General features: G+C 39.3%; 1 protein-coding gene across 10 annotated transcripts in view; it reads right to left on the reverse strand.

Annotated features, from left to right (window-relative positions):
- The window catches only part of PPP1R21 (protein phosphatase 1 regulatory subunit 21), an 81000-nt gene extending 61556 nt beyond the window's left edge, over positions 1-19444 (reverse strand). For 2 of the 10 annotated variants that reach the window (XM_017964340.4, XM_002757768.6), the window contains exons 1-6: positions 19253-19444; positions 8793-8861; positions 5180-5326; positions 2307-2405; positions 877-1041; positions 637-695 (exon numbers count right to left, since the gene is read on the reverse strand). In XM_017964340.4, coding sequence (XP_017819829.1) covers positions 637-695; positions 877-1041; positions 2307-2405; positions 5180-5326; positions 8793-8861; positions 19253-19309 — 596 coding nt within the window. In that variant the 5' untranslated portion in view covers positions 19310-19444. Of the gene's footprint in view, positions 1-636; positions 696-876; positions 1042-2306; positions 2406-5179; positions 5366-8792; positions 8862-18508; positions 18631-18772; positions 19117-19252 lie in introns of those variants that run through there. The other 8 variants (XM_078349394.1, XM_078349392.1, XM_078349393.1 and 5 more) reach the window with 6 other exon arrangements.
- Positions 19445-27154: the final 7710 nt, after the last annotated feature.

A 27154-nucleotide genomic window follows, 5' to 3' on the forward strand; every position in this document is an offset into this window, starting at 1 on the left:
ACAGACTTTTTTTTTTAGTATATATATTAGCCTTCTTTTCCCCCTTGAGCTCAAAAGCTGGTAATTAGTTTTATGCACACAGGTACACGTCTAAAACATGCATATAATTCTACCAATGCAACAAAACTGGTTTGAGAAATTCACTTGATTGATCCTATTAAAACCTAAAATATGTTATCAAATAAATGTTAGAATATACCTTTACCATGTCTAAGTAATATTTTGATTTTAAGACTTATATATCTCCAAATTAGATCACATAACCTCCATTTTATTCAAAATGTACCATTAAAAGATTGGCATGGTGATCATCAGTCAGTTTTCCTTCCTGGGACCATTGGAGGCCCCTTCTGTTTAGAGTAGTTTCAAACAGAAAGTCTCCAGTCCTCAGTGCAGGAGCTCCAGAACACCATCTGCCACAGCCCCAAACACTTGCAGGCTGAGGACTAATGCACAGGCCACTCTAGAACTCTTAAGGCCCCAGATATCTGAGAATTGAAAAGGACCCTGGAGACTACCTACTCCCACTTCCTCCTTTTAAATGTAAAACAGTTAAGACAGAGGAGCTCCTAAACCAAAACTGAAGTCTTCTGAGTCTCACTGCAGAACCCTCTTGGAATTCAAGTTTCCACATACCATTCTTCCGTTCGAAGTCGACATTCCTTGGCTTCCTTCTCTAGAGTCTGAGATTTTACCTGAATTTCAGAAGAAAAAGAAAAGCGGATGGCTCAGGCTACAGATAGGAGGAGCACACTAAGTAAGACCCTCCAGGCAACAGTCTCACCAGAAATGACTAACTCTGTGGTCTACAAAGTGCATAGACAATTAACAGAAAAGCTGTAACTATTTTTAGTCTGCTCTCACAATGGGGCTTACTTCTAGTTTAGCCTTGTCGTTCTGCAGCTTCTCAATGGTTTCCATGTACTTCCGGGTAAGACCGTCAACCACAGCTTGGTGCTGGGCTGCTTCTGTCTCCAGAGTGGCCAGCCGACTCCTCAACTCTGCTTCCACGTGCTTGTGCTGCTCATCAGCTTCAAAAAACTAAAATGACAAGACCATTTTCTCTCTCACAATATCCTAATATACATAAATGAGAAAAATAACAGCAGTGACTATTCACTGAGCAACTTCCATATGGTTCCATACGCTGACTACGTTAAACCCACACAGGCATTCTCGCATTAAATCCTCACAGTATATCAGAAGTAGCTACTGCTATCCCTCTTTACAGATATGGAAATTCAAGCTTAAAAGAGTTACATAACTAGCCTAATGTCTCACGGCTAAAATATAGTAGAAATGAGATTTAAATCAAGATTAGTCGAGTCACTAAAACGTAAGCAAAAAAAAAAAAAAAAAAGAAATGAGATTTAAATGTAGGAAACCTCCTTCAAAGCCTGCACCTCCTACCTCTCAGTCTCATGAATTTCTATTTTAAACAATGTCTGGCATACATAGAATTCAACTGATCAGAGTGTAACTTTTCTACTAAGCTAACTTTCACATGAAATAATCAAAATTAAAACAGCTGTTATTCTTAAAACAGATAAAGCTCTTTCCTGTAATTAGAGTCCAATACGAGTAAAGAATTATGAATACTCAGATATAAAATACACTGAGGTCAAAAACTTTATAAATGTTTTCAAAGACTGAAATATGTGTGTGTGTGTGTGTGTGTGTGTGTGTATGTTTGTGTGTGTGTGTTTCCGACCACTTGATAAAAAAAAAAATCAGGAGGTTATATATACACCCTTCTCTGCACTATAACTCTTAGAATATGGTCAATGGTTTGGGGGCAGGCAATGACTTTTCAACATTCCACAAATACCTGAGTGCCTGACATAAGGGAGACTATGTCCTGGGACTAGGCATAGAAAACATACATGGTTCATATCCTCAGAGACCTTACAGTTTAACAGGGGTACAGATAAAAACCAACTAAGTATCAGTAAATTAAAAAGCATACCTCTATTCCTGAAAAAAAAGGGGGGGGAGCAAACACCACTTATTGATAAGTTCCCATTTAAATTATACATGTAATCACTTCCTATATAAAACGAATAATGCTCAGCATATTTCTGCATTGTTAAGTTATAAAGCTATTCTGCTGTCTTCTGAACAAATGCATATACTTCAAAGCACACATCCACATTAAGATATGTGTGATACTTAAGAAATGAGTGACACTGACAACCACAGAACACCCATGCAGACACAAAACACTCTTATCTGCATTAGCTTTTCCACAATAAAAGATCACAGACCCATTTTCTAATTCATATAGAAAAAGAGAAAGATTTTCTCACTTGTATATGCAACCGTTCATTCTCTTCTATCTTCTTTTGCAGATCTTCATCAAAGACACTCTTCTGCTCTTGACTCAACTGAGAAGATTCTCCACTTTTCTGATGGAAAGAATAAGTTATGTCCACATAACTTTCATCCTTTAGAGAAATATCCTAAGGTACACAGATTCTCTATCACCTTAGAAGCTTGTCTCTTCTACGTGTTCACCATTCTCAAACAATCCTGCAAAAGGTATACAGTTCATCATTTAACTTTTCCTATGTGACACAAGTTGAAACTGCAAATACTGTAATGAGCAGGAAAGCTTGAAAGAGAAAAGAATAGACAAGGCTTACTATTCTTTGCAGATGAATTCAGGAGTAGTTCTGTTGGAGGATGGAGCAGACCCGGAAAGCTCCAGCAATATAACATATGCTCATAAATGTCATTTCAATTTGATCTTTTGGTTTGGAAAATGAGAGTTATAGCAATTTCATGAGTCTGAGTTGTTAAACTCCATGAGAAATTGTAATAAATTCTGTAACAGCATCCACAAAGTTTATACAAAAGTTCATGTAAATTTCTAAGTTAAAAAAATATATAAAATAAAGCTACCATAATAGGAAAATTCTCAAAGATTATTCAAAAATCCCTTCCTTTTAATTTTTTACTAATATGAACTTGTTCCACATAGAACAGCCCTATTTATAAGATCTAATAATGAGCATTTGTTTTCATGTAACACATAGAACTGAGACTATTCAAGGAACAGTCGAACAATGAAACTGTGTTCAGACATCAGTCACCACCCTTCTCTGCCTTTTTTGTAGTCTCACTTATCACTTAAAATGAAGTCAGCTACTGATCCAATTTGAATCAGTGACTTAAAAGCCCTTTGAAAATGCAGTAGCCATATAAAAAGGAATGAAATATCCATCATGTTTGGAAAACAAGAGGTGCCTAAGGAACACCGCAGAATGACATATTCAGGGTCCTCAGTGCTTCCAAATTTGATAAGCTTTAATTAAAAATAATTCTCAAGTATTACACCCAAACCTCTGCTAAACAATCCTAGGCAGGGATATAAAGAACCTGAGGAGCATGTTTGAAGTCCAGATAACTATTCTCCCCACAAAGGTCTTTCAGAATTTCCAGGGTATGTATATCCTGAAAAAGTTTCCTAAGTGATTCTAACACATATGTGTTATATATACCCTCCCTGTTGTCCCCTTTATTTCAGCACTACCACTCTAACAAATCCTTCTATATGGGGAAATGCATATGGGAAAACTATTAACATATTACTATGGCAGGCTGGGCACTGTGGCTCATGCCTGTAATCCCAGCACTTTGGGAAGCTGAGGCAAGCAGATCACAATGCTGGGAGTTCAAGACCAGCCTGGCCAACAGGGTAAAACCCCATCTCTACTAAAAATACAAAAATTAGCCAGGTATGGTGGTGTGTACCTGTAATCCCAGCTACTAGGGAGGCTGAGGCAGGACAATTGCTTGAACCTGGGAGGCAGAGGTTGCAATGAGCCAAGATTGCACCACTGCACTCCAACCTGGGTGACAGAACAAGACTCTGTCTTGAAAAAAATAAAAATAAATAAATAATTATGGCAACTGCCCATTACATGGGACATATGACCCTAGACACTTTTACATGATCCCACAGAATCCTCACAACAAACCTGATAGGCTCATCGTCACTTTGCTGATAGAGAAACTAAGATTACAAGGTTAAAAATTGTGCCAAAAGCCATAGATTTATAAAAGGCAAGCAAAGAATTCAAGCCTGGGCTTAACTCTGCAGCCTGTGCTCTTCTGGCCATTCTTCGCTCCTTTGGAGTCACTGTTTGCCTTCTCCTTCCCTTCCACCCATTCTACTGTTACTGACTAAATACATACATATGTATATAAATACATACATTGTGGAGTGTTAGTCTACACACATACAGGACTTAAAAACTCAATCACTACCTCTACCTCTACCCTTAAAAAAACAAAAAAGCAACTTTCTTAATCACAGAATGTTCAAAAGTACCAGATTATCCATCTTAGGGAAGTAAGAATCTTGCCTCACCATATAAAGCCATAAGGGAAAAAACTCTCTAAATCTCAAGACAAGAACATGAAATTGGCCTCATAAGAATAAATACTAAGAAAATTTATCTGCAGTGAACTTACAAACCTAAGGTATGAGTGTTTCAACCGCTACTTTCAAATGAATAGCAACACTATGACAATCTCCCTCATTTATCTGCTCAACCTTGGATTAATGGCAACTTGGTATAACCTAAAAATGTCAAAAATTTTAGCTAATATGAGATATTCCATTACCTCTTCTCAGCCACTAAACTAATTATGTAAATTTGCTCCTAATACATTTTTAAAAATTGACTATCATATGAAAATGTCCCTAACGTTTAATATATATTAATTATGAATGTCTCCTTTCTCAACCTAATATTCATGTGTCACAACAGGACATTAAAAATTCAGGGCCAGGCATGATGGCTCACGCCCATAATCCTAGCACATAAGCTTATGCAAGTGGATCGCTTGAGCCCAGGAGTTCAAGATCAACCTGGATAATATAGTGAAACCTCATCTCTATAAAAAGTACAAAAATTAGCTAAGCATAGCGGTGCAGGCCTCTAGTCTCAGCCACTAATGGGGCTGAGGTGGGAGGATCACTGAGCCTGGGTGCAGAGGCTGCAGTGAGCCGAGATCACACAACTGCACTCCAGCCTGGGTGGCAGAGCAAGACCCTGTCTCAAACAAACAAAAACATAATTCAGCAGTGGGATCTTCTGTTAAAACCAGGATGGCCTGCAGGTGTCTGTGACTAATCACCAGGTCACACTGACTTGCCTGTATTTGAACCTACCTTGTTTTTCTTGCCTCGTGGTTCACTTAGAGCTAGTTCATCTTGAAGTAGTTCTACCCTCTTGGCAAGCTGCAGATTTCGAAATGTCAAACTGTCCATTTCCTGTTGTAGTTTTCTCAATGACTGATCCTTCATTTTCAGTTGCTCCTATATCAAAGTGAAAAGAGATTGGTCCTCACAGTTTAGCTGTAAGGTTTAGAAATTTTATTAAAAATTATTTTTGTTTTACCAAAATATAATCAAATCCTCTTGCTTTAGGAAATTCAGTTTATATGTATATTGTTTCACTTCTTAAGTTTTTAGCACTTTGTAAAAAGATCATCTTTTGCCTAAACCAAGTAAATTTAAAAATAAGAGCAACTATACTAAAGTAACATTATGATCAACTAAACATCCTATGACAGTGAACAGACACAAAGATTGAAGCTGCAAACTTATAAACCTAGACATTTATTTATTTATTTACTTACTTACTTAGGAGACAGAATCTCGCTCTATCGCCAAGCTGGAGTACAGTGGCACAGTCTCGGCTCACTGCAACCACCACCGCCTGCATTCAAGCAATTCTTGTGCCTCAGCCTCCCAAGTAGCTGGGACTACAGGTGCACACCACCATGCTCAGCTAATTTTTTTGTATTTTTAGTAGAGATGGGATTTTGCCAATTTGGCCAGGCTGGTCTCAAACTCCTGACCTCAGGTGATCTCTCCACCTCGGCCTCCCAAAGTGCTGGGATTACAGGCATGAGCCACCGTGCCCGGCCAAACTTAGATATTTAAAGACAACCTCAGATTTACTGATAATTCCTTTCAGTGAACAAGACTGGGAAGAAATATATTTGTATTCCATTTTTTCTGTAAATCCTCCCTGAATTTAAATTAGTCAAAATAAAGTCTTTGTAACACACTTAATTTTGCTTCAACTATTCTGACATATTAAAGATAAAAATCAATATTACCATACCAAAAATATTTTTAGATGCTATTCTATATTAATTCACTTTAAAGCTAAATGAGAATAGAAACAAAATCTAAAACAGAAACAAAATCTAACCTTTTGTGACAAACCCTCTGCTAACCATTTTGTTCTGTTTATGCCATAATGGGGTAAGAAAATGAGAAACTAAAGAGAAATATTTAGTTCCACTCTGTTTAAGATAATTATTCTAACTATATTTTACTTATGATGTTCTGACAACTTTTTATTCATTGATTATCAAACACAGATGGCCATATATTATTGTATATTTAAAGAACTAGGCTGGGCATGGTGGTTAATGCCTGTAATCCCTGCACTTTGGGAGGCCGAGACAGGAGCATTACTTAAGCAACATAGTGAGATCTCATCTTTATTTAAAAAAACAATAGAAAATAAAAAAATAAAGAACTATATGTTTACTAGTTTCACTGAAACAAACTATTATAAAACAAACAATTATAAAACATGGAGGTCATGTTTTAACAAATAGATGATTTCACTATATTGAAACAGCAACCTAGGCCAGGTGCGATAGCTCACACCTATAATCCCAGCATTTTGGGAGACTGAGGTGGGGTGGATTACTTGAGGTCAGGAGCCTGAGACCAGTCTTGCCAACATGACGAAACTCCGAAGCTACTAAAAATACTAAAAATACAAAAATAAGCTGGGCAAAAGCACTGCTTAAACTGGGGAGGCAGAAGTTGCAGAGCGGAGACTGTGCCACTGCACTCCACCCTGAGTGACAGAGTGAGACTCTGTCTTAAAAAAAAAAGGAACAGCAACCTAAAACCACAGGCTGGTGTCTGCACTCTACTGACATTATCCGCATGTCGGAATACAGCTAGAGGGATGGAACAATATGCTCCCATTAAGGAGAAAATTATTTTTTTTAATGTTTATTTAGTAAAACCATAATTTTTACCTGTAGTTCAAAGGTAAATTTAGGCCTAGCCCATGTCCAAATTATCATGTCTTTCAAAGTTTAAAAACTCAAATCAATAAACATTGATTACACCAAACAGCTCACTGAAGGGGTAAACCCAATAAAATTAAAAGCCTACTGTAACACAGGACATCCTGATAGTCCTGTCTAGCAAACTGTCACTTATTGTAAAATAATTACAATGACTACTGTAATAAACAGTAAAACAAAAAATAATTTACTTTTTTCTCATAATTTATATTTTTATAATATATTACTATGTTTATAATTCTTAACATGAACTAATGCTCCAACTCCATTACCCAATCATTAATTTCAGAAAATATCTATCCCAGCCTCTCGCTAAACTCTGGTTTCTGCAATGGGGCTGATAGTGCTATCTGACCTCATAGGGGTGTTGTGAACATTAAATGATTAAATGAGGTAATGGATATAATGTACTTAGCACAATACCTGGTACACAGTGAGTGCTCAATCAATAGAACCAGCTGACATCACTCCTACCACTGTTCTCACCATTGCTACCGTCATAGAGTTAATCAAACACAACCAGCAATAGGAGGGCATAAAACACCAGTGCAGGCTACTAGGACCAACTAGGAAAGACTTTCCCCAGCAATAGGTTTAAATATTATTAGGAGATACAATGATCATTTCTTCAATAATTTTTGTAAAATAATAACTTGACTAATAAATCCTGACTATAAAGCTTCTTTTTTAATCATCTTGGCTTGGGTGCAGAAAGCCTGGTAGTATGGCTGGGGTGTTCAGAACCATCTCAGCCCTCAGACTGTGGTAGCAGCACCTGAGGAGGAGATGCTCAGAGACAGAATTCTCTCCCGTAGTATCCAACAACTGGTGACATAAAATGACATATTTCTGGGGCGTCATTGCCTAAGTGGAGCTATCTTAGACATATTAGTGATCAGGGGCTTCTCCAGAAAGAGACCGGATTTCTCTAAGAGGAATCCTAATCCCATCTGTCTTAAGAGAGCAGAGAAAGCAAGAAAGGGAAAGGACAAAAGAGTGAGCTAGGCAGTATATTTAACTGAAACTTGGCCAAGAAGAACTACAAATCCTATAATTAATCTGTTCATTTAAAACTGTCACTAAGCAATATTTGCCACATATCTATTAGAAAGAGGCAGAAGCACATTCCTTCATCTATCATATATCACCCCTTAGTTAACAAAGGTGCTGATGGTAAAACGTATCACTCAAAGAGTGTCCTGATTAACACAGGTTATTACTACTAAATAGCTCAACTAAGGGCAAGATTTAGGGACTATATGATTCACACAATCGAACTCACTTATTAGAGCCTCCCATCTGCAGAGTAAGAGGGATTCAAAGAGGAGTATGACATAGCCTCCCCCAGAGAGCTGTCTGTGATGACCACTGATAAGAAGCCCCATCAATGTAGATAAACTGAGCTAAGTAAAGGCCTTGAGGCACAGGAGAAATGCATTAGACAAAGTCATCTAATACCTTTTTTGTAATTTTTAGCTAAGGAAATCAAAGTACACCATATTCTTACCTAAGCAAGTAGGAAAATTAACCACAAAAAACTGTATTACTGTTTCTTATCCCTAGTGAATCAGTGTCAGAGGTGGAACTTTAACCCACTGAATCTGCTTTGAGCAACACAAATGCTAACTTAACCGTTGCAACACAAATATCCTGTTGCCCACCTTTAAAGCTGCCGAATTTGCTTGTTCATCCACAACACCTTTTTTCAGAACCTGATTCTGAGCCCGAAGCTGAAAACAGAAAAAGCAATAATCAATTTTTAATATAAAGCAATTGGTTATATCAAGGAAATCACAACAGTTTTACAGGCATCATTACACTAAGTAACTAAATAGCTTCTCACATATATATGAGAACAAAAAAGTATTAGACCCAAAGAGGGTAGCAGATACAACAATTTACCATTTTACAGATAAGGACACACAGGCCAAGTTGCCCAATGTCATTTAAAAAAATCAATGGCAAAACTGGGACTAAAATCCAGTCCCCCAATTTCTAGTGTGTCTCTCTATAAAACCAAGTCCCATCCTAAAATAAAACTAATACAATAAATAATACAGTACTGAATATGCCATTTTCCTTGAAATTGTGACACACCATTCAGTTGTAAAATACATACAATTGGACTAATTATGAAGTTAGAATTGCACAGAAAATAAAAATGTAGGGCATCCACATACCCAGCAGGACACTGTGCCTAATATTAGACATGCAAATGTCACCATCGACAATGGCCTCAGGAATAGTAGACTTGTTATCAGGCATCAGCTGGGGCAGTGTACAAAAGCAACTAAGAAGCAGGCACCATTTAAAAGTTAATGATAATACCCACTTATATCTGCATGCTCACTACAAACCAGACACCATTCTAAGTACTTTCATGTATTACTTCATCTAATCCTAACAATCCTATGAAGTGGCTACTCTAATTACCTCCATTTTACATATGAGGAAACTGAGGCACAGAGAAGTTAAGTAGCAATGCTGAGATTCAGACTCTACCAGTTTGGACTCCAGAGTCACAATGCCAATTAGACAATATTGGCTATTTCTCAAAGCTACATTTAAATGAAAAAAGCAGTGAGCTGGAGAGGTGAGAGATGCCTTTAGAGAAAGAGGTAAAACTTGGGCTTTTTTTCACAGTTAATTATTAAATATTGAGGAATAACTTTATTTTAAATAAAGTATACAAATCAGAAAATATGCAGCTGAATGCATTTTTACTTATGTATACATCTATATAACCACCACTGGCAGGATTTTAAAAGATAACATTTACTTCTGTAATAAGAGGAACGCATCCTCAGCAAAGATTACATAGAGCACGTAAGTATAAATATGCAAGTTCACTGTAGCTGAAGCAAAAGGTTTACAGACTAATATTCCCAGGGCTCAGTGCAGAGACCATGAAAGACCCAGTTCTTCTCTGAGAAACTGAAAGAATGAGACATTCTTATATGTGAGCTTTAAAAAAAAAACTATTTCTAAAATAAAAAATAAAAAATTTAAAAAAATCTTTCTAATTCTGCATAGCTCAGATCTGCCTCCTGAGAACAGAGAACAGAAATGACCCTTTTCTGTGCCAAAGGAATGGGAATATTTGAATGCTAACTCTTAAACTGAATATTTAAAACTCAATGGAAAATTTGGCTAAGATTCTGAGATAAAAAGCAGGAATACTGCAGGATATTCAACAGTTTGGGCAAAAGACAGACTAAAAAGATGAGATTCTTCTATTTTTAGAAAGTTAGAGATGACAGTTCATTACCACAATAGAAAGCAGACTTAAATCTGTGCTCTGCCATTTATTAGACAATATAAATTTGGGACATTCACTTAACCTTTCTGAGCTTCAGCTATACGGTCTATAGAATAGGCAAATCAATTTACCCATTCTAAATACCTGACAAAGAAGACATGTAAGGGATAACAGACCCTCTTCCAGTATTTACAATGGGTAAACATCTGTCATCTTTTACATGTCTTCTTTGTCTGATATTTAGAAGCTCCTGTATTCCTTCTTCTGAAGCTACTGTGAGAACCAGATAAGAAACCTATGTCAAAGAACTTTCTAAACTATAAAATGCTCCACAAATGGAAATAGAGCTCTTACTATTAGAATAGATTCAAAACGACAATAGCTCTGTTTATTACAGCGTGCATGGTGTAAGGCATTGTACACCGTGATTGATACGGGGGAGAGATGAAAAAGATGTGGTCCCTATTTTCAAAGAACTTACACTTTAAAAGGAAAGATAAAATATCAAAAGATAACTAGCAATACTAGTATTTCCTGCTTGAAAAAAAAAGTAGAAGACATTAAATTCTCTAGAACACGGGTTGGCCAACTACGGTCTGAGGGCCAAATTGGCATGCTATTTTTAAAGTTTTATTGGAACACAGCCATACTCATTCATTTATATACTGTCTATGGTTGCTTTTGAGGTACAATGGAAGAGAGGAGTAGTTGCAACAGAAACCACATAGCCTCAAGCCTAAAATATTTACTGTGGGGCCTCTTACAAAAAAGTTTGGTAATCTCTGCTCTAGTAGTTCAAAAGAGAGGAATGCCTCTTTAATGTTGACTTCCATGATGTAGTGTTCTACTTTTTAAGCAAATATCAACATAGTCTTGAATAATGTGCTATCTAAATAGCAAAATTCAGTAAATACTTCCAAACCCACATACCCCATCCCCCGCCGCCAAAAAAAAATACTGTTTTAGTCTTTAGATTTGATTTCATACCCGTCCTAACTCTGATCTGTAATCTCTTTCGTGTCTTCTTTGTGTGGTATTTGGAAACTCCTAATGACTACTTCAAGGACTAAGAATGAAGCTTAAAGTCCACTGAACTGATAATTTCCTGAAGACCAAAACCACAGCAATTAATTTTAAGAAAAAGAACCTCATCTTTCATTTCTAAGGCACACTGAATAGTATTTAAAACAAACTGAACAAACCACTTTGTTAAAAAGCAAAATGAACCTTTGAAACTACTGCTGTTAGGAATTTAATATCACTGATTATAACAAAAAAATTAGAATTTTCTTGGGAAAATTATTTTTGCTTAACTGGTAACTCAAACATGGCTTCAATGGAATCATTTAACAGACAAGGCAGTTTTCTTAGAAACTGTTATCTGAAACGCCTTTCTATTACTGAGTAGGTAGAAAAGGAGGAAGGTGATAAGCTTGCATACTCTTACCATTTTAACTACCCTTTGTGGCATTTAGCATTTTTCTGCATTTCGGCATCACTTCTGCCACTCTTACTGCATTACTGAATGAGAAGCTTGTAAAATGCTGAGATGCTCTCAACAGTCTGGTCTTTTATAAAATTATTATTTATTTATCTATTTTGAGATTGAGTCTCTCTCTATTGCCCAAGCTGCAGTACAGTGGTGAGATCTTAGCTCACTGCAGCCTCTGCCTCTCCAGTTCAAGCGATTCTCCTGCCTCAGCCTCCTGAGTAGCTGGGATTACAGGTACCCGCCACCACGCCTGGCTAATTTTTTGTAATTTTAGTATAGACGGAGTTTCGCCATGTTGGCCAAGCTGGTCTTGAACTTCTGGCCTCAAGTGATCTGCCCGCCTCAGACTCCCAAAGTGCTGAAATTACAGTCATGAGTCACCACATCTGGCCAGCCTGGTCTTTTAGAATCTATCTTTCTCTGTACCAACATTCACCACAGAAGGGAGACAAATGAACAGTTTCTGTTTTAGATATATGCAAAAGATTACCAGATGGTCACTACTGCCTCTAGGAGCCCAGAATGGAGACTCCAATGCATATAACATAACTCAGAAACAACTGCCCTGAAGCCTCTATTAGTACAGAAAAACTCTCCTGCAGATGATAGAGCCTATTTTCAGCAGCTGTGCACCAAGCCCTTCTGTTCCATTCAGTGGGGAAAGAGTACCTCTGAATCCCTCTTAATCCTTTTAAATCTCATTTTTCCTTGTTTTGTAAACTTCTGATTTATTTTACCTTTACTTTGAAAGCATAGCCCTTCTTCACTTTGGCCAACCAAATCCCACCTGTTCTCCAGAATCCTACTTTTCCCGCTGGCCCTACTTCCTTCATAATTTTTCCTAATCACTCCCTCTGGCCCACAGAGAGCCTGCACCTCAGTCCCTTTTACACTTGCTAAAAACAAGACATCTCTTATTAAACTACTCGGTTTTAATTTTACTTCTAAAAATAGTAAATTTTACATTTTACGAATATATGTATTTCTGTATAGGCTGGGCACGGTGGCTTGTGCCTGTAATCCCAGCACTTTGAAGGGCCAAGGCAGGCGGATCACCTGAGGTCAGAGTTCAAAACCAACCTGGCCAACATGGTGAAACTGCCTCTCTACTAAAAATACAAAAATTAGCCGGGCATGGTGGCGGCCGCCAGAAATCCCAGTTACTCGGGGGGCTAAGACAGGAGAGTTGCTTGAATCCGGAAGACGGATGCAGTGAGCCAAGATCACACCACTGCACTCCAGCCTGGGAGACAGCGAATCAAAAATAAATAAATAAATAAATTCTGTATTCATTTCCGACCCGCCAACTTAAACTGTTCTCCATGGTAAAGACTACAGTATACTTCCTTGTATTTCCTCCCTACAATGAAAGATCAATGCTATGGATAGAGAAGGAACTCAATAAATTTTTAATCATATCAGTTAATTTGATTAATCAAATTAATAAATTATACTACATATAAAGGTGTTTAAATGTAATACATTATATAAGAGATTGTCATTACTTTAATACTTTCTTTTAAGACTCTCCAAATAATTTGAACCTCATGATCCTATTGGACACCAAGAATCCTCAAAAGCCTTGAGACTAACTCTCTAATGACCAGTGCCCAGACCTGCTATATAGGTTCTGGAATACTCCAACTTCAGTCAGGCCTATCACACAGCTGTTGCTCCTGGGACAGAGAGTGGTGGTAAAGCTCACTATGATTTCTCTTATGCCACTTTGACAATATGTGATAGGCTAAATGGCTATTACCTTCAATCACAAACTGTTGGAAGAGTTTGTGGGGAAAGTGAGATGAATCACTCATAGGCATTTTCTCAGCTAATCCTCAACAATCTTCTGTGTTAGAACCACTTTTACATGGCTGTCTTCATGCAATGGACTTTTTGACATTTACACATATTTTATAACCCTATAAAATAAACTTTTAAACATACAGTCTTTTCTTCAATCCGAAATGATTTGTGTAAGACGACCCTATGCCGCACCAAAACCCTGATTCAAAGCTTCAGTATACTGAAGACATGTGCAGACTCCAGATGCAGTATCTGGCCTGGATGATCCCTAAAACTCCTTCCAGTTCTAACACTGTAAGTACTCCAAATTACTGGGAATCCTACTTAGTCTTTCTTTCTGCCTACTTATTTGTTCCTATCCCAGGATAGGGATAAAGTTTGTGCAGGCTACATATTATGCAGCAAAAGCTGGGGTTACTTTGTCGCTAAGGCAGGAAAAAACTCTCACATCTGCCTCAAATGGCATCCTTTCTCCTGCTCCTGCTCCCATGCAGAGAAATTCACTAGGACCAAACCCCCACTGAGGACAGTTTAGCTGTCCCTCGGTGAATGGGTGAGTAAATGAGTTAAACTAAAGAGTCAGAGGAGGCTGCCCCTTGTCTTTCTAGGGCCTTGTCCAAAGTGTGGTTTTTGGACAGCTGCAACAATATCATCTGGAAGCGGAATCTCAGGCCCCACCCCAGACCTACAGAATCTGCAGTTTAACAAGTGAGTCATTTAGATATTTACATCTGTGATGCAGGGACCCAGGGTCTAAGTTAGCGCTGTCCAACAGAGTAGCCAATAGCTACAAGTAGCTGCTTAAATTAAATAAAACCTAAAATTCAGTTCCTCAGTCACACTAGCTACATTTCAAGTGCTCAACAGCCATGCATGGCTAGTGGTTACCCTGCTGGACAGCACAGATAACAGAATATTTTCATCCTCATGGAAACTTCCATTGGATAGCACTAAACACAAACCTATTTTTCTTTTCTTTTTTTTTTTTTTGAGACATAGTCTTGCTCTGTTGCCCAGGTTGGAGTGCAGTGGTGCAATCTCGGCTCACTGCAACCTCTGCCTCCTGGGTTCCAGTAATTCTCTGCCTCAGCCTCCCAGTAGCTGGGATTACAAGTGCCCGCCACCATGCCAGGCTAATTTTTGTATTTTTAGTAGAGATGGGGTTTCACCATGATGACCAGGCTGGTTTTGAACTCCTGACCTCATGATCCACCTGCCTCAGCCTCCCAAAGTGCTGGGACTATAGGCATGAGCCACCGGTGCCCAGCCACAAACCTATTTTTCAACCCAACTTTACTATTGAATCCTGTCTACACATCAGGGTAAACAAACAAACAAAAACACTCATACTCAATTTTAATCCCATTCAGCTCCTGAGTCTATTTCTCTATAGGAGTGGGTCATTAATCAGGTTCTGCCAATCTGGAGAGCAAACATGCTGGATGAAATGAATTGACCCTCTCCCAATATGAGTAGCTGTGTACTAAGAGTATAAGCCTAAAAAGTTCCCAAAGGCAATCCCCTTTGTAAGTAAAGGAAGCATCAGTTGCAAAGTAAACTGTAGAGAAATAATGGATGTTTGGCTTTCCTGCTGGCATCTATTGCCTCAAAAAAAAAAAAAAAAAAGACCTTTAAACAGATTATCTTTATCTCTGGCAAGGCTACTATCCCAATGCCATTCCTTGAGCAATGGTTTTCAAATTTTAACATGAATCCAATCACAGAAAGGTTTGTTACAACACAGACTACTGAGTCCCACTGCTAGTTTCAGATTCAGTAGGTGCAGGTGCACCCAAGAATTAACATTTTGTTGTTGTTGTTGTTGTTGTTGTTATTGTACTTTGGGCTCCAGGGTACATGTGCACATCCTGCATCCTGCAGGATTGTTGCATAGGTACATACATGTGTTGGTGGTTTGCTGTCTCCATCCCCTCAACCCCAAGAATTTATATTTCTAACCCATTCTCAGATAATGTTGTTTCAGGGCCTACACTTCAAGAATCACTGACCCAGGGTAACACAAACATTGGGAAGACAGAACTTGAAACTTGCTTACACACATACATAGGTGCCAGGCAAGAGCGCTCCCACAAAGAAAGCAGGCTAAAATCAAATGAGCCAGAACTGAGTACTTTTTGCCTCTCTTCTCCGTAATGAGATACAACAGAGCATCAGAAGCAGAGCAGGTCATGGAAGAAATAGCAAGTCAGAAATGGTCTTTCATCCTTAATTTATAATGTAGTCACTGAGGTCTTGATTAGCTTTCCCTCACATCTCAAGGAGGTAGCTTGCATCTATTATTTAATTTCACAAACCTCTGAAAACCCACTTCTACACACATTCATTCTCCCTGCCCAAATTCTATTAAACGTGAAATTTTAAAAACCTCAAATGACCTTCTAATTGCCCAAACCACTGGGTCTTAATCTCCATCTTTACTAACCTTACCATAACACTTTCTTTCAGCAACCTATTTGCCTCAGCAATTCTCATCTGCTTTGATCTCCATAGTTCATCTTTTATCTAACTAGACTCTCAGTTGCTTTAATGGGAGCTCCTCAGACCACTATTTGTTTGTTAGTTTTTCTTCCTTTTCAAGAGGAAAGATTATGAAGGATGGGACCTTTCCTGAAACAAAGGCTGAGATATTGCATGAAGGAATAATGAGAAGACTGCCAGTGTCCTTGGTTTAGGGACCATGCTTGCTGCTCTCTTGATGGGCTTCCTTCTAAAGATTAAGAAGATATCTTTTTCTTTTGTATCCTAAATAAGGCAGAAAAATTATGCTACTGGATTTCAGTATTAGCCTACAATTCTGGTACCAGGAAAGGTAACAAAAAGAATACTCTTAGGCACAGGACTGGAGAAACCATAGATCATATTTAGAAACTGCCTGCTACTAGAATTGACAGGGAATAAAAAGGACAAGAAATCTCTTGACCAGGATCTGTTCTCTTGTGTTCTGAAATTTCCATCACATTGCAATTAAAAGAATGAAAACTGGCCTGGCCCAACAAGGGAGATGATCCCAAGTCTGGCAGGCCTCCTATGGTCTCCTTGGCATCTTTTCCTACTCCAAGTACATCCTTCCTACAGGTGTTTCCCAATTTCTACCCTGATTAACTCTCAAAGTGCATCTTGATGGGACTTAATCCAAAAGTGCTGGCCTTTGTCCTGACTTCTAGCCAGTCCATCTCCATTAGAAAGTTTCAGCTATTACTTCTAACATCACCTCATTCTAACAGGTGAATAACAAATTTAGTGTGCCTTCCAACCCTGTAACTCCTCGTCTGTATCTAACCTCTCTTACAGCCCTTCACTCAGAACTGGCTCTTCTTTCTGCAGCCCTCATTGTGTCAGAAGCAGTCTTGTTCCCTCACCTCAGGACTGCAGGGACAACTCTGAGTTTTCCCACACTTACCAAGTCCCAAAGAATGAATGAGACACAAGGATGAGTACCTTATATCTTTCGTAAGTTTAGTGCCATGCACATAGCAGGCACTCAAAAAAAAAAGGAAAGCTGAAAGTATTTTTTAACCATAATTCCTAAATCTAGCCCCTTCTCTATAGCCCAAAAGTCACTAACTTTATATAATCCTACATTACTCTCCCCAAAACTATTTCGACAGTCTACTGTCTGCTTTTTTCCCACCAATCTTTCCCTATTTCAGTCCATCCCTCATAGTTATCAGTGTCCTTCCTAAAAGTAATGTCACTCCCCTGCTTAACCTTTGGCATCTCTCCATTACTCAAAAGATAAAGTTCACTCTTCTTGACATCCACAACTTTTCATGATGGAGTCCAAATTACCTCTCCACTCATTTCACCACTCTCTGCCATGTATTTTAATGAGCTTTCATACCAGCAAACATGGACTGTTTCATTTCCTTTTATCTAATCCCCAATATAACCTTAACACTTACCCAATGTCTTCAGTAGTCCCACTGAACTAACACTTGTCATACTATATCATAACTATGTTCTACGTTAGAACATTCCATTAAAGGTGACTTGTTAAGCTGGAACGCTGCCTCACTCAACAGATCCTGGTGGACTGCTCACAGGGGGCACATATTAAGTGTCCGTCGAATAAGCTTACATATCCAAAAAAATGTTCAGTTTTTATTACTTTGGGAGGCTATAAAATTATTTCAGCAATGTAGTCCCTAGTCAAAACATTTTTGGAACTCTTCTTTTGCCATTGGGAATGGCCTTCAGAGCTTGCTGACTCTCTGAAGAAAATCAGTCCCCTTCCTTTATACTCACGAAACATTTTATTTTTTTCCTTCTCTTCACAGGTGTTGATCGTGAAACATTTTCAACCAAAAATAGTAGAGCCAAATTTGAGCATTGCCAACCTCCACCCACTTCCCTTCATCACATGGATTTGTTCCAACTTCTGGCCCATCAAGCAAGGAAACACTCCCTCAAAATATGAAGACTTGCCAACACTAACATTGTGTCACAGGCTCTTAAGACAATTTCAGATGGAAATGAAACAAAGTTTTGCTAATGGAAGCATCGCTGAAATAAGTGTAGTATCTCAAAAGGCTCCTATTTGATGGTGAAGACTTAAGGGTGTATGTTTAGGCACAGGTTTTATTTTTCAAAGAATATTTCATCTTGCTATTTGTTGACTGAAACCTTAAGGAATAAAATGTGTCTCAGTTTCTCCACATTGCAAAATGGGATTATCATCTTCCTACTGACTCCATGAATGCCAAGATCACTGAAAACTAAGCTTAATGACTGTTGAATCAATTTACAAAGATTAAGATCTGCTTTAATAACTTCATAAGAATATTAAGCTAGAAACGCCCTACCCAGAAACTGCAGCATCCTTTCCAAGGAAAAGGTTCTATCTTTTAAAAGACTGATGACACAAACACGACAAAGGGGCAGGTCCTCATGTTGCTTAATATGTATTGAGCACCGGCTGGGTGTTCTGCCCCATTCCAGGTGACCGAGGGACAAGAGAAAGAAAAGGACAGAGTCGTAGCACTCAAGCTTTCAAAATCATTCCTGACAAGCTCTTGCCATAGCACTGAATACATTCATAATCACCCATGCCTAGTGAAGCAGTTTACCGGAATGTCTCTGTCTACCCTCTCGAATTGCTTCGGGGGAAGACAACTGTCTTCAACCTCATATCATCCCTGTGGGAGAGGAGAAAGGTTGATCTTCCACATCCCTGGGCTGAGAAAATTGAGGAAGCAGCGAGGTAAGGAGTGATCCACACCTTTCCCTTCCCTTCTTCGTCAGCATCAGAGGCAAGAAGTCAGAATTTCTGACATCCCAGTCCCAAGCCCACTACTTCAGTGAAAAGGTAGAATCAAACTCCAGTTCCTTCCTGCAGAAACGCTCACGGACGCAGACACCGCCCGGCCCCATCTCCTGGGAGCTGCAGGTGGAGGCACCGAAATGGTGGACTGAGGCGGCGGAGGGGAAAGGTGGGGTGCGCTCGCGTGCCCCCCTCCCCACAGTACCCCTCGGTCCCGACAAGTCGCTGCCAAGGCAACCCGAGGCCACAGGGCGGGGGACCCCTACTCCCCGCCCACGATGGGTACCTTCGAGTACTCCTGAGCCAGCTTCTGGTACTTCCCCTGCAACTCAGCCGAGGCCATGGCCTCCCCTGCCCCGCCCAGGCCAGGCCGCCCAGGCGGCTCAGCCTGTCTCCCGCCCCCAAAACCAGACACGCTCCGGGGTACAGCTCATGCAGTCTCTGCCTTCTTGGCCACTGCCGCCGCGCCTCCTCCTCCACTTCCGGGTTCGCAGGGTGGGAGGAAGGCGGAGTGGAACCGGGGGCGGAGCGACTACAGAAGGCGGGGCGACGTCTGGCGTCACCGCCCCACTCTTCGCTCCCGAGTACGTGCGTGCGTAGCCTCACCGGCGTGCCTGGGCTGTGCCTCTGGGACCGGGGGCGCCATCTTGACGCATGGTCCAAGATGGCGACCTGGAATGCAGAAGGAAAGAATCAAGAGGGGAAGAGAATCATGAGAGCCAGTAGAGTGGGCGGAGGACCTAGGAGAGGGACGATAATTGCGAAGAGCAGAGGGCCGGAAGAAGAAACATTCTAAGCGCATCAAGAGTTCTGGCTGACTCTACGGGCCCCCTGGTTCCCATGGCAACTGCCTGGCGCTTGATGGTTACGTCTTTCAGAACAAGCATGGAAAGATTTGTGTATTCGGCTGTTTTGTTATCGGCATATGATAGCACAGGAAGTGCTATGCACTGTAAACTCTCAGACCTCCCCCAAATTTGTAACGTTTGCTGCTGCCACTGTCCCCGACTCCAGACCTTCACTGTCTTTTGTATTTTGACATTGACATTTCTTTGTGTCCGTTGTCTACCCACTCCATCCGCCCACTCCTACCCCTTCACACATACCACATCAGAGGTTTTTCAGTAGCTTGAGTAAAAAAACCTGTAAGATATTTCAGGTATTGATTCCTTCTATACAGGCATAGTGATATGAACAGGAAAAAATAAAGGGAATTGAAGCCAAAATAATCTGCCTGAGATACTTTAGGCGGATTTTTCTTGAACGAAAAGCCTGCCTCATTAATTTAAATTTTTTAAAGATAGCGTTCTAGGTATTGTATGCATGCATTGCAACATTAAAACGTTCATTAATAGAGAAATTGATAAATATATGGTATATGTTTGTTCAGAAATTACAATATGGCAGTTTAATAACCTAGATCTATCTATATGTATCTGTATGTATCAACATGGCAAAACCATGTTAAATGTAAAAAGCAAATTGCAGTATGCTATAGTATGAAAGGTTACATTTCAAAATGCAAAGCTACATTTTAATTGTGGACACATGTACTAAAAATACAGAAACAAGAACTGGAAGGGAACACATCAAATTCTGGATAGTAGTTGCCTTCAGTGAGAAAAAGAGAAAGGAGATGAAACTGAGGAGGACAAAGGAGCACAAACTTTCTCTTTATATCTTTAATTTTTTAAAGTATATGAAGATTTTAACTTTTATTGTCTAGGTAATAGGTACAGGAATTTGTATTGGCACTTTAGAATGCTTGAAAATTTTCATGATTAAAAAAGTATTAGTGCTATTTTTGACTATTAATAAGCCAGGAATTTATAGTGAAGGGCTGAGCCATGTGCGTTTTCAGCCATTGTAGTGTGTAAGAGAATTTAAAACTTTTAAAAATGTTTATAGTTTTCAGTTTGCTCATAGCCAGATCCCACTGTCCAGTAAACTTTCAGAACAATAATTTTTAAAATTATTACTCTTAGTTTTCTATGGCACCACCAAGAGGCAGAATTAAATATTGTATCTCAATGGTATGTAAAATAATGGAATTTTTTATTTAAAAAGTTGCCATCCCAGAAATAACATCCCAAAGAAAGAATGTGCAATGTTGTTAGCCAGAGAGCCTGTATAACTTCATTTTACTGAATTTAGAATTTTATTTTGCACTATTGTATCCAGTTGCTGTATCAGGATGCATTGTTTTAAACTCCCAATTGATAAATGTGAATACATTAAAATTAAGAATCTCTTACCAAAAAGACACCATTAAGCAAGTGAAAAGGCAAGCCACAGGGTGAAAGAAGATATTTTCAACATATATATATCCAACATAGAAAGGTCTGTTATCCAAATATATAAAGAGCTCTTACAAATCAATAAGGAAAAAAGGCAACCAAATAGAAAAATGGTCAAGAGATTTCAACAAGCACTTCACAAAGGGAGGTAGACAAATGGCCAATAAACAGGCAATAGAGTCTTCAGTTCCATTAATAATCAAGAGGAAGTGAAATTCAAACCACAGTGATACACCACTGCACACACCACACAAATAGCTAAAATTAAAGAGACAAGTGTTAGCAGGGCTATGAAGCAAGAGAAACTCACATAAAATGCTGGTAGGAACATAAGCTGGAACAGTCGATTAGAAAAAAAAATCTGGTGTTATGCACTCATTTGAAAAGATACGACTCAATGGCTCACGTTCTAATCCCAGCACTTTGGGAGGCCAAGGCAGTTGGATTATCTGAGGTCAGGAGTTAGAGACCAGGCTGGCCAAAATTACGAAACCCTGTCTCTACTAAAAGTTAGCTGGGCGTGGTGGTGGGCACCTGTAATCCCAGCTACTTGGGAGCCTGAGGCAGGAGAATCACTTGAACTCTGGAGGCAGAAGTTGCAGTGAGCCAAGATTGGGCCATTGCACTCCAGCCTCAAAACAAAGCAAAACAAACAAAAACCTCCAAATGTCTATCAACAGAATGGATAAGTAAATGAGTATTGATTCATGTTATGGAATACTAAATAGCAACAAAAAAGACTGACCTTCAGCTACGGTATTTTAGATAAGTCTCAATCCAAAGCAAAAGTCTGATCATAAAAAACAAATGATGTTGTATGATTTTGTTTACATGGTGTTCAAAGAATGATAGAACTCAAAGGTTCGGGTGTGCATGCTTGGGTGATAAAACAGAAAAGTAAGAAGTGACAACTGTAAAAGGAGCACGATTACTTTTTTGGGAGGAGGAAATGGTAACTATTCACATGGGCTATGAGATGGGCTTCGGGGGTATTGGCAGTGTTCTATTTTTTACCTGTGTGATGTTGGCATAGCTGTGCTAACTTCAGGATGATAATTCCTTGCAAGGTACATATTTGTTCTGTGTACTTTTTTGTATTGGTAGTACATTTCACAATAAAATTTTTAAAAATCTCGATTGTCTCACGTTTGCCAGCAATAATTTGCAACCTACAAACAGTATACTTTGGGGAATGGTGAGAAGGAGGATTTGCTGGGAATTATCATAAATATGCAAGTGCTAGAATGGTTATTAAGTCATTTAAAAACATACTGCTTGGGTTTTTAAAATTTCAGTTGCAAGTGTCAGCAACTGAACTTAAATTAGCTTGGACTCAGGGAATTTGCTGGAAGGATGTGTTGCTAACTCACAGAAAAACAGGAAGAAATTAGGAGATACAGGACTTCAGGCACAACCTAGACCAGAAATCTAAATGCTGCTTCAGCTCTCACTCCGTCTCTTCTTGCAGGTCTACATCAATTTCCACAGGGTAGCAAGCATAGTTGCCCACTGCACTGAGCTTCCATCTCAAGGTTTTGCCTTCATTACCTCCAGAGAGGAACCAGATTGCTTAGCTCCAGTTTGAAAAATGTCAGAGAGAGTCTCTGATTGGCCCTGCTTCTGTCAGGTGTGTATCCCCGGGACAGTGAGATCTAGCTTGAGGTTTTAGTTACACAGAACAGGCAGGCTAGCTGGGAGGACCCCTAGGTTCTGACCAAGCCAAGAGAGACTAGATCACTCTTTCCCCAGATAAAGATCTCTGTGGCAGATGCCACCAGAGTAAGCAAGGAACGCACCACCACAGAGGCCAGCAAGGGTCAGAAAGCAGCATCGGGACTCACATGATGCAGATCAAGGTTCCCTGCCCTGCTCTTGAGGGCACTTACCTAGAAGCCATCTTGGGAGGCAAGAGGGAGAAGACAACTGAGAACAAATGAGCATTTCTGAAAGGGGGGACTGTTGTAAACCAAAAAAAAAAAACTGTTTTCACTGAAGAGACTAGGATAGTATTCATTGAGTTAGGCATTGCTCTTCCAGTGGAGTACAGACTTTTGAGGAAGACTAAATCTGTCATAGAGAAAGGAGAGGCTCCATTTTCTCTACATGCCTAAGAATAATATGAATCAATTGTGGTGACACAGCATGAGCAAGAAAAAAGTTTTGTTTGTGTTGTTCATATCTCAATAGATCTGGCATAAAACCAGACTTGGTGGCTTCCTTATGCATCATGGAGGGATAATGATAGAGAACAGCGTGTCAGCTCTCATATAGGAGACTGTACAAGATTAAGTTGGGCCCTTGGGCAGAAAATGGGACTGAGATGGGAACCATCAGGTCCTGTCTGAAAGGCTACCTCACTTTTATGTGGAGGATGTTTCATACCACAAAGATTGGATACTTTTACCCTCAATAAACTCGGTATCGATGGAACGTATCTCAAAGTAATAAAAGCTATTTATGACAAACCAACAGCCAATATCATACTGAATGGGCAAAAACTGGAAGCATTCCCTTTGAAATCTGGCACTAGACAAGGATGCCCTCTTTCACCACTCCTATTCAATATAGTACTGGAAGTTCTAGCCAGAGCAATCAGGCAAGAAAAAGAAATAAAGGGTATTCAAATAGGAAAGGTGGAAGCCAAATTATCTCTATTTGCAGACGACATGATAGTATACCTAGAAGACCCCATTGCCTCAGCCCAAAAACTCCTGAAACTGATAAGCAACTTCAGCAGAGTCTCAGGATATAAAATCAATGTGCAAAAATCACAAGCATTCGTCTACACCAATAACAGACTTAAAGAAAGCCAAATCAAGAGCGAACTGCCATTCGCAATTGCTACAAAAAGAATAAAATACCTTGGAATACAACTCACAAGGAACGTAAGAGACCTCTTCAAGGAGAACTACAAACCACTGCTCAACAAAATCAGAGAGGACACAAACAGATGGAGAAACATTCCATGTTCATGGTTAGGAAGAATTAATATCGTGAAAATGGCTATACTGCCCAAAGTAATTTACAGAATCAACGCTATCCCCATCAAGCTACCATTGACTTTCTTCACAGAACTGGAAAAAACCACCATGAACTTCATATGGAACCAAAAGAGAGCCCGCATAGCCAAGTCAATTCTAAGCAAAAAGAACACAGCGGGGGGCATCACACTACCGGATTTCAAACTATACTACAAGGCTACAGTAATCAAAACAGCATGGTACTGGTACCAAAACAGAGATATAGACCAATGGAACAAAACAGAGGCACCAGAGGCAACACAACATACATACAACTATACAATCTTTGATAAACCTGACAAAAACAAGCAATGGGGAAAGGATTCCATGTTTAACAAATGGTGTTGGGAAAACTGGCTAGCCATGTGCAGAAAGCAGAAACTGGACCCCTTCCTGACACCTTACACTAAAATTAACTCCAGATGGATTAAAGACTTAAACATAAGACCTGGCACCATAAAAACCCTAGAAGAAAATCTAGGCAAAACTATCCAGGACATAGGAGTAGGCAAGGACTTCATGAACAAAACACCAAAAGCATTGGCAACAAAAGCCAAAATAGACAAATGGGACCTAATGAAACTCCACAGCTTCTGCACGGCAAAAGAAACAGTCACTAGAGTGGATCGGCAACCAACAGAATGGCAAAAAATTTTTGCAGTTTACCCATCTGACAAAGGGCTGATATCCAGAATTTACAAAGAACTCAAACAGATTTACAGGAAAAAAACAAACAAGCCCATTCAAAAGTGGGCAAAGGATATGAACAGATACTTTACGAAAGAAGACATATATGAGGCCAACAATCATATGAAAAAATGCTCATCGTCACTGGTCATCAGAGAGATGCAAATCAAAACCACATTGAGATACCATCTCACGCCAGTTAGAATGGCGATCATTAAAAAATCTGGAGACAACAGATGCTGGAGAGGATGTGGAGAAAAAGGAACACTTTTACACTGTTGGTGGGAGTGTAAATTAGTTCAACCATTGTGGAAGACGGTGTGGCGATTCCTCAAGGACCTAGAAATAGAAATTCCATTTGACCCAGCAATCCCATTACTGGGTATATATCCAAAAGACTATAAATCCTTCTACTATAAGGACACATGTACACGAATGTTCATTGCAGCACTGTTTACAATAGCAAAGACCTGGAATCAACCCAAATGCCCATTGATAATAGACTGGATTGGAAAAATGTGGCACATATACACCATGGAATATTATGCAGCAATCAGAAATGATGAGTTTGTGTCGTTTGTAGGGACATGGATGAATCTGGAGAACATCATCCTCAGCAAACTGACACAAGAACAGAAAATGAAACACCGCATATTCTCACTCATAGGTGGGTGATGAAAAATGAGAACACATGGACACAGAAAGGGGAGTACTAAACACTGGGGTCTATTGGGGGGAAAAGGGGAGGGCCAGTGGGAGGGGGAGGTGGGGAGGGATAGCCTGGGGAGAAAAGCCAAATGTGGGTGAAGGAGAGAAGAAAAGAAAGCACACTGCCATGTGTGTACCTACGCAACTGTCTTGCATGCTCTGCTCATGTACCCCAAAACCTATAATCCAATAAAAAATTAAAAAAAAAAAAAAAAAAAAAGATTGGATACTTTTGAGCCATGTGGCAGGTGGGTGGGTGGGTAGACAGAAAACTGCATAGTAGTGGAGGGATACATACCTATTTTATTATTTTAGAGAATGGCTGATGCAAAGATGAAAAGTGAGATACTGAGTGAAGCTTGGGAACCTATGATTTGGAGGCTGGATATCAAATCTTTAAGATTAAAGAATAACTCCTGATGTGAAGACTATTTTATTATTTTATTTTTTTGAGACACAGTTTCACTCCATCACTCAGGCTGGAGTGCAGTGGTACAATCTCTACTCACTATAACCTCCACCTCCTGGGTTCAAGCTATCCTCATGCCTCAGCCTCCCTAGTAGCCAGGATTATGCGCACATGCCACAAGGCCCAGCAAATTTATTGTATTTTTCTTTTGTTTTTTAAGTAGAGATGGGGTTTCATCATGTTGGCCAGGCTGGCCTTGAACTCTTAATTGAGGACTATTTTAAATACAATGCTGTTTTCTACATAATCTATCCAATCTAACAGTGAGTGACTCATATTTGAATACATTGCTTATTTAACCTCTCACATCCCTAAAAATTCACATAATGGGAGCAAAAAATGGGATTTTGCCAACTTATACAGCAGGTTCTGGTATGTAGTGTTTACAGTCAGTCCTCATTATTCATGGACTCTGTATCTGCAAATTTGCCTACTAGCTAAAATTTATTTGTAACCCCAAAATTAATACTTATAACACTTTCATGGTCATTTGCAGACATGCACAGAGCAGTGAAAAGATTTGAGTCACTGGAAGCCCACATTTCCAGCTGCAGTCAGAGAAGGCAAAGCTTATTTTCTTGTTTCAGCTCTCATGTTGTAAATGTGTGATCCTTTTGCTGATCTGTTTTTTTCATTTCTGTTGGTGATTTTGCTGTGTAAAATGGCCTGCAGGCAAAGTGCTGAAGGGCTGTTCTGTATTCCTAAGCACAAGAAGGCTGTGATGTGCCTTATGGAGAAAATACAGATGTAAGATAAGTTTTATTCGGGCATGAGTTATAGTGCTGTTTGATGTTAATGAATTAACAGTATATATTAGTAAGGTCTCTTTAAACAGAAACACACATAAAACAAAGTTACATATTGATCGGCTGACGAAAACATGACCAGAGGCTCACAGTTACCTAACCCTGTATTTTCCTTAGGAGTAATGTGATTTGCTAATTCAGTGTTTGCTGCAATTTATCGAGCACAACTACTGTAAGTAATGAGAACTAAATGTATCTAGA

Source organism: Callithrix jacchus, chromosome 14 (assembly GCF_049354715.1).
Source record: "Callithrix jacchus isolate 240 chromosome 14, calJac240_pri, whole genome shotgun sequence".
NCBI lineage: Eukaryota > Metazoa > Chordata > Mammalia > Primates > Cebidae > Callithrix > Callithrix jacchus.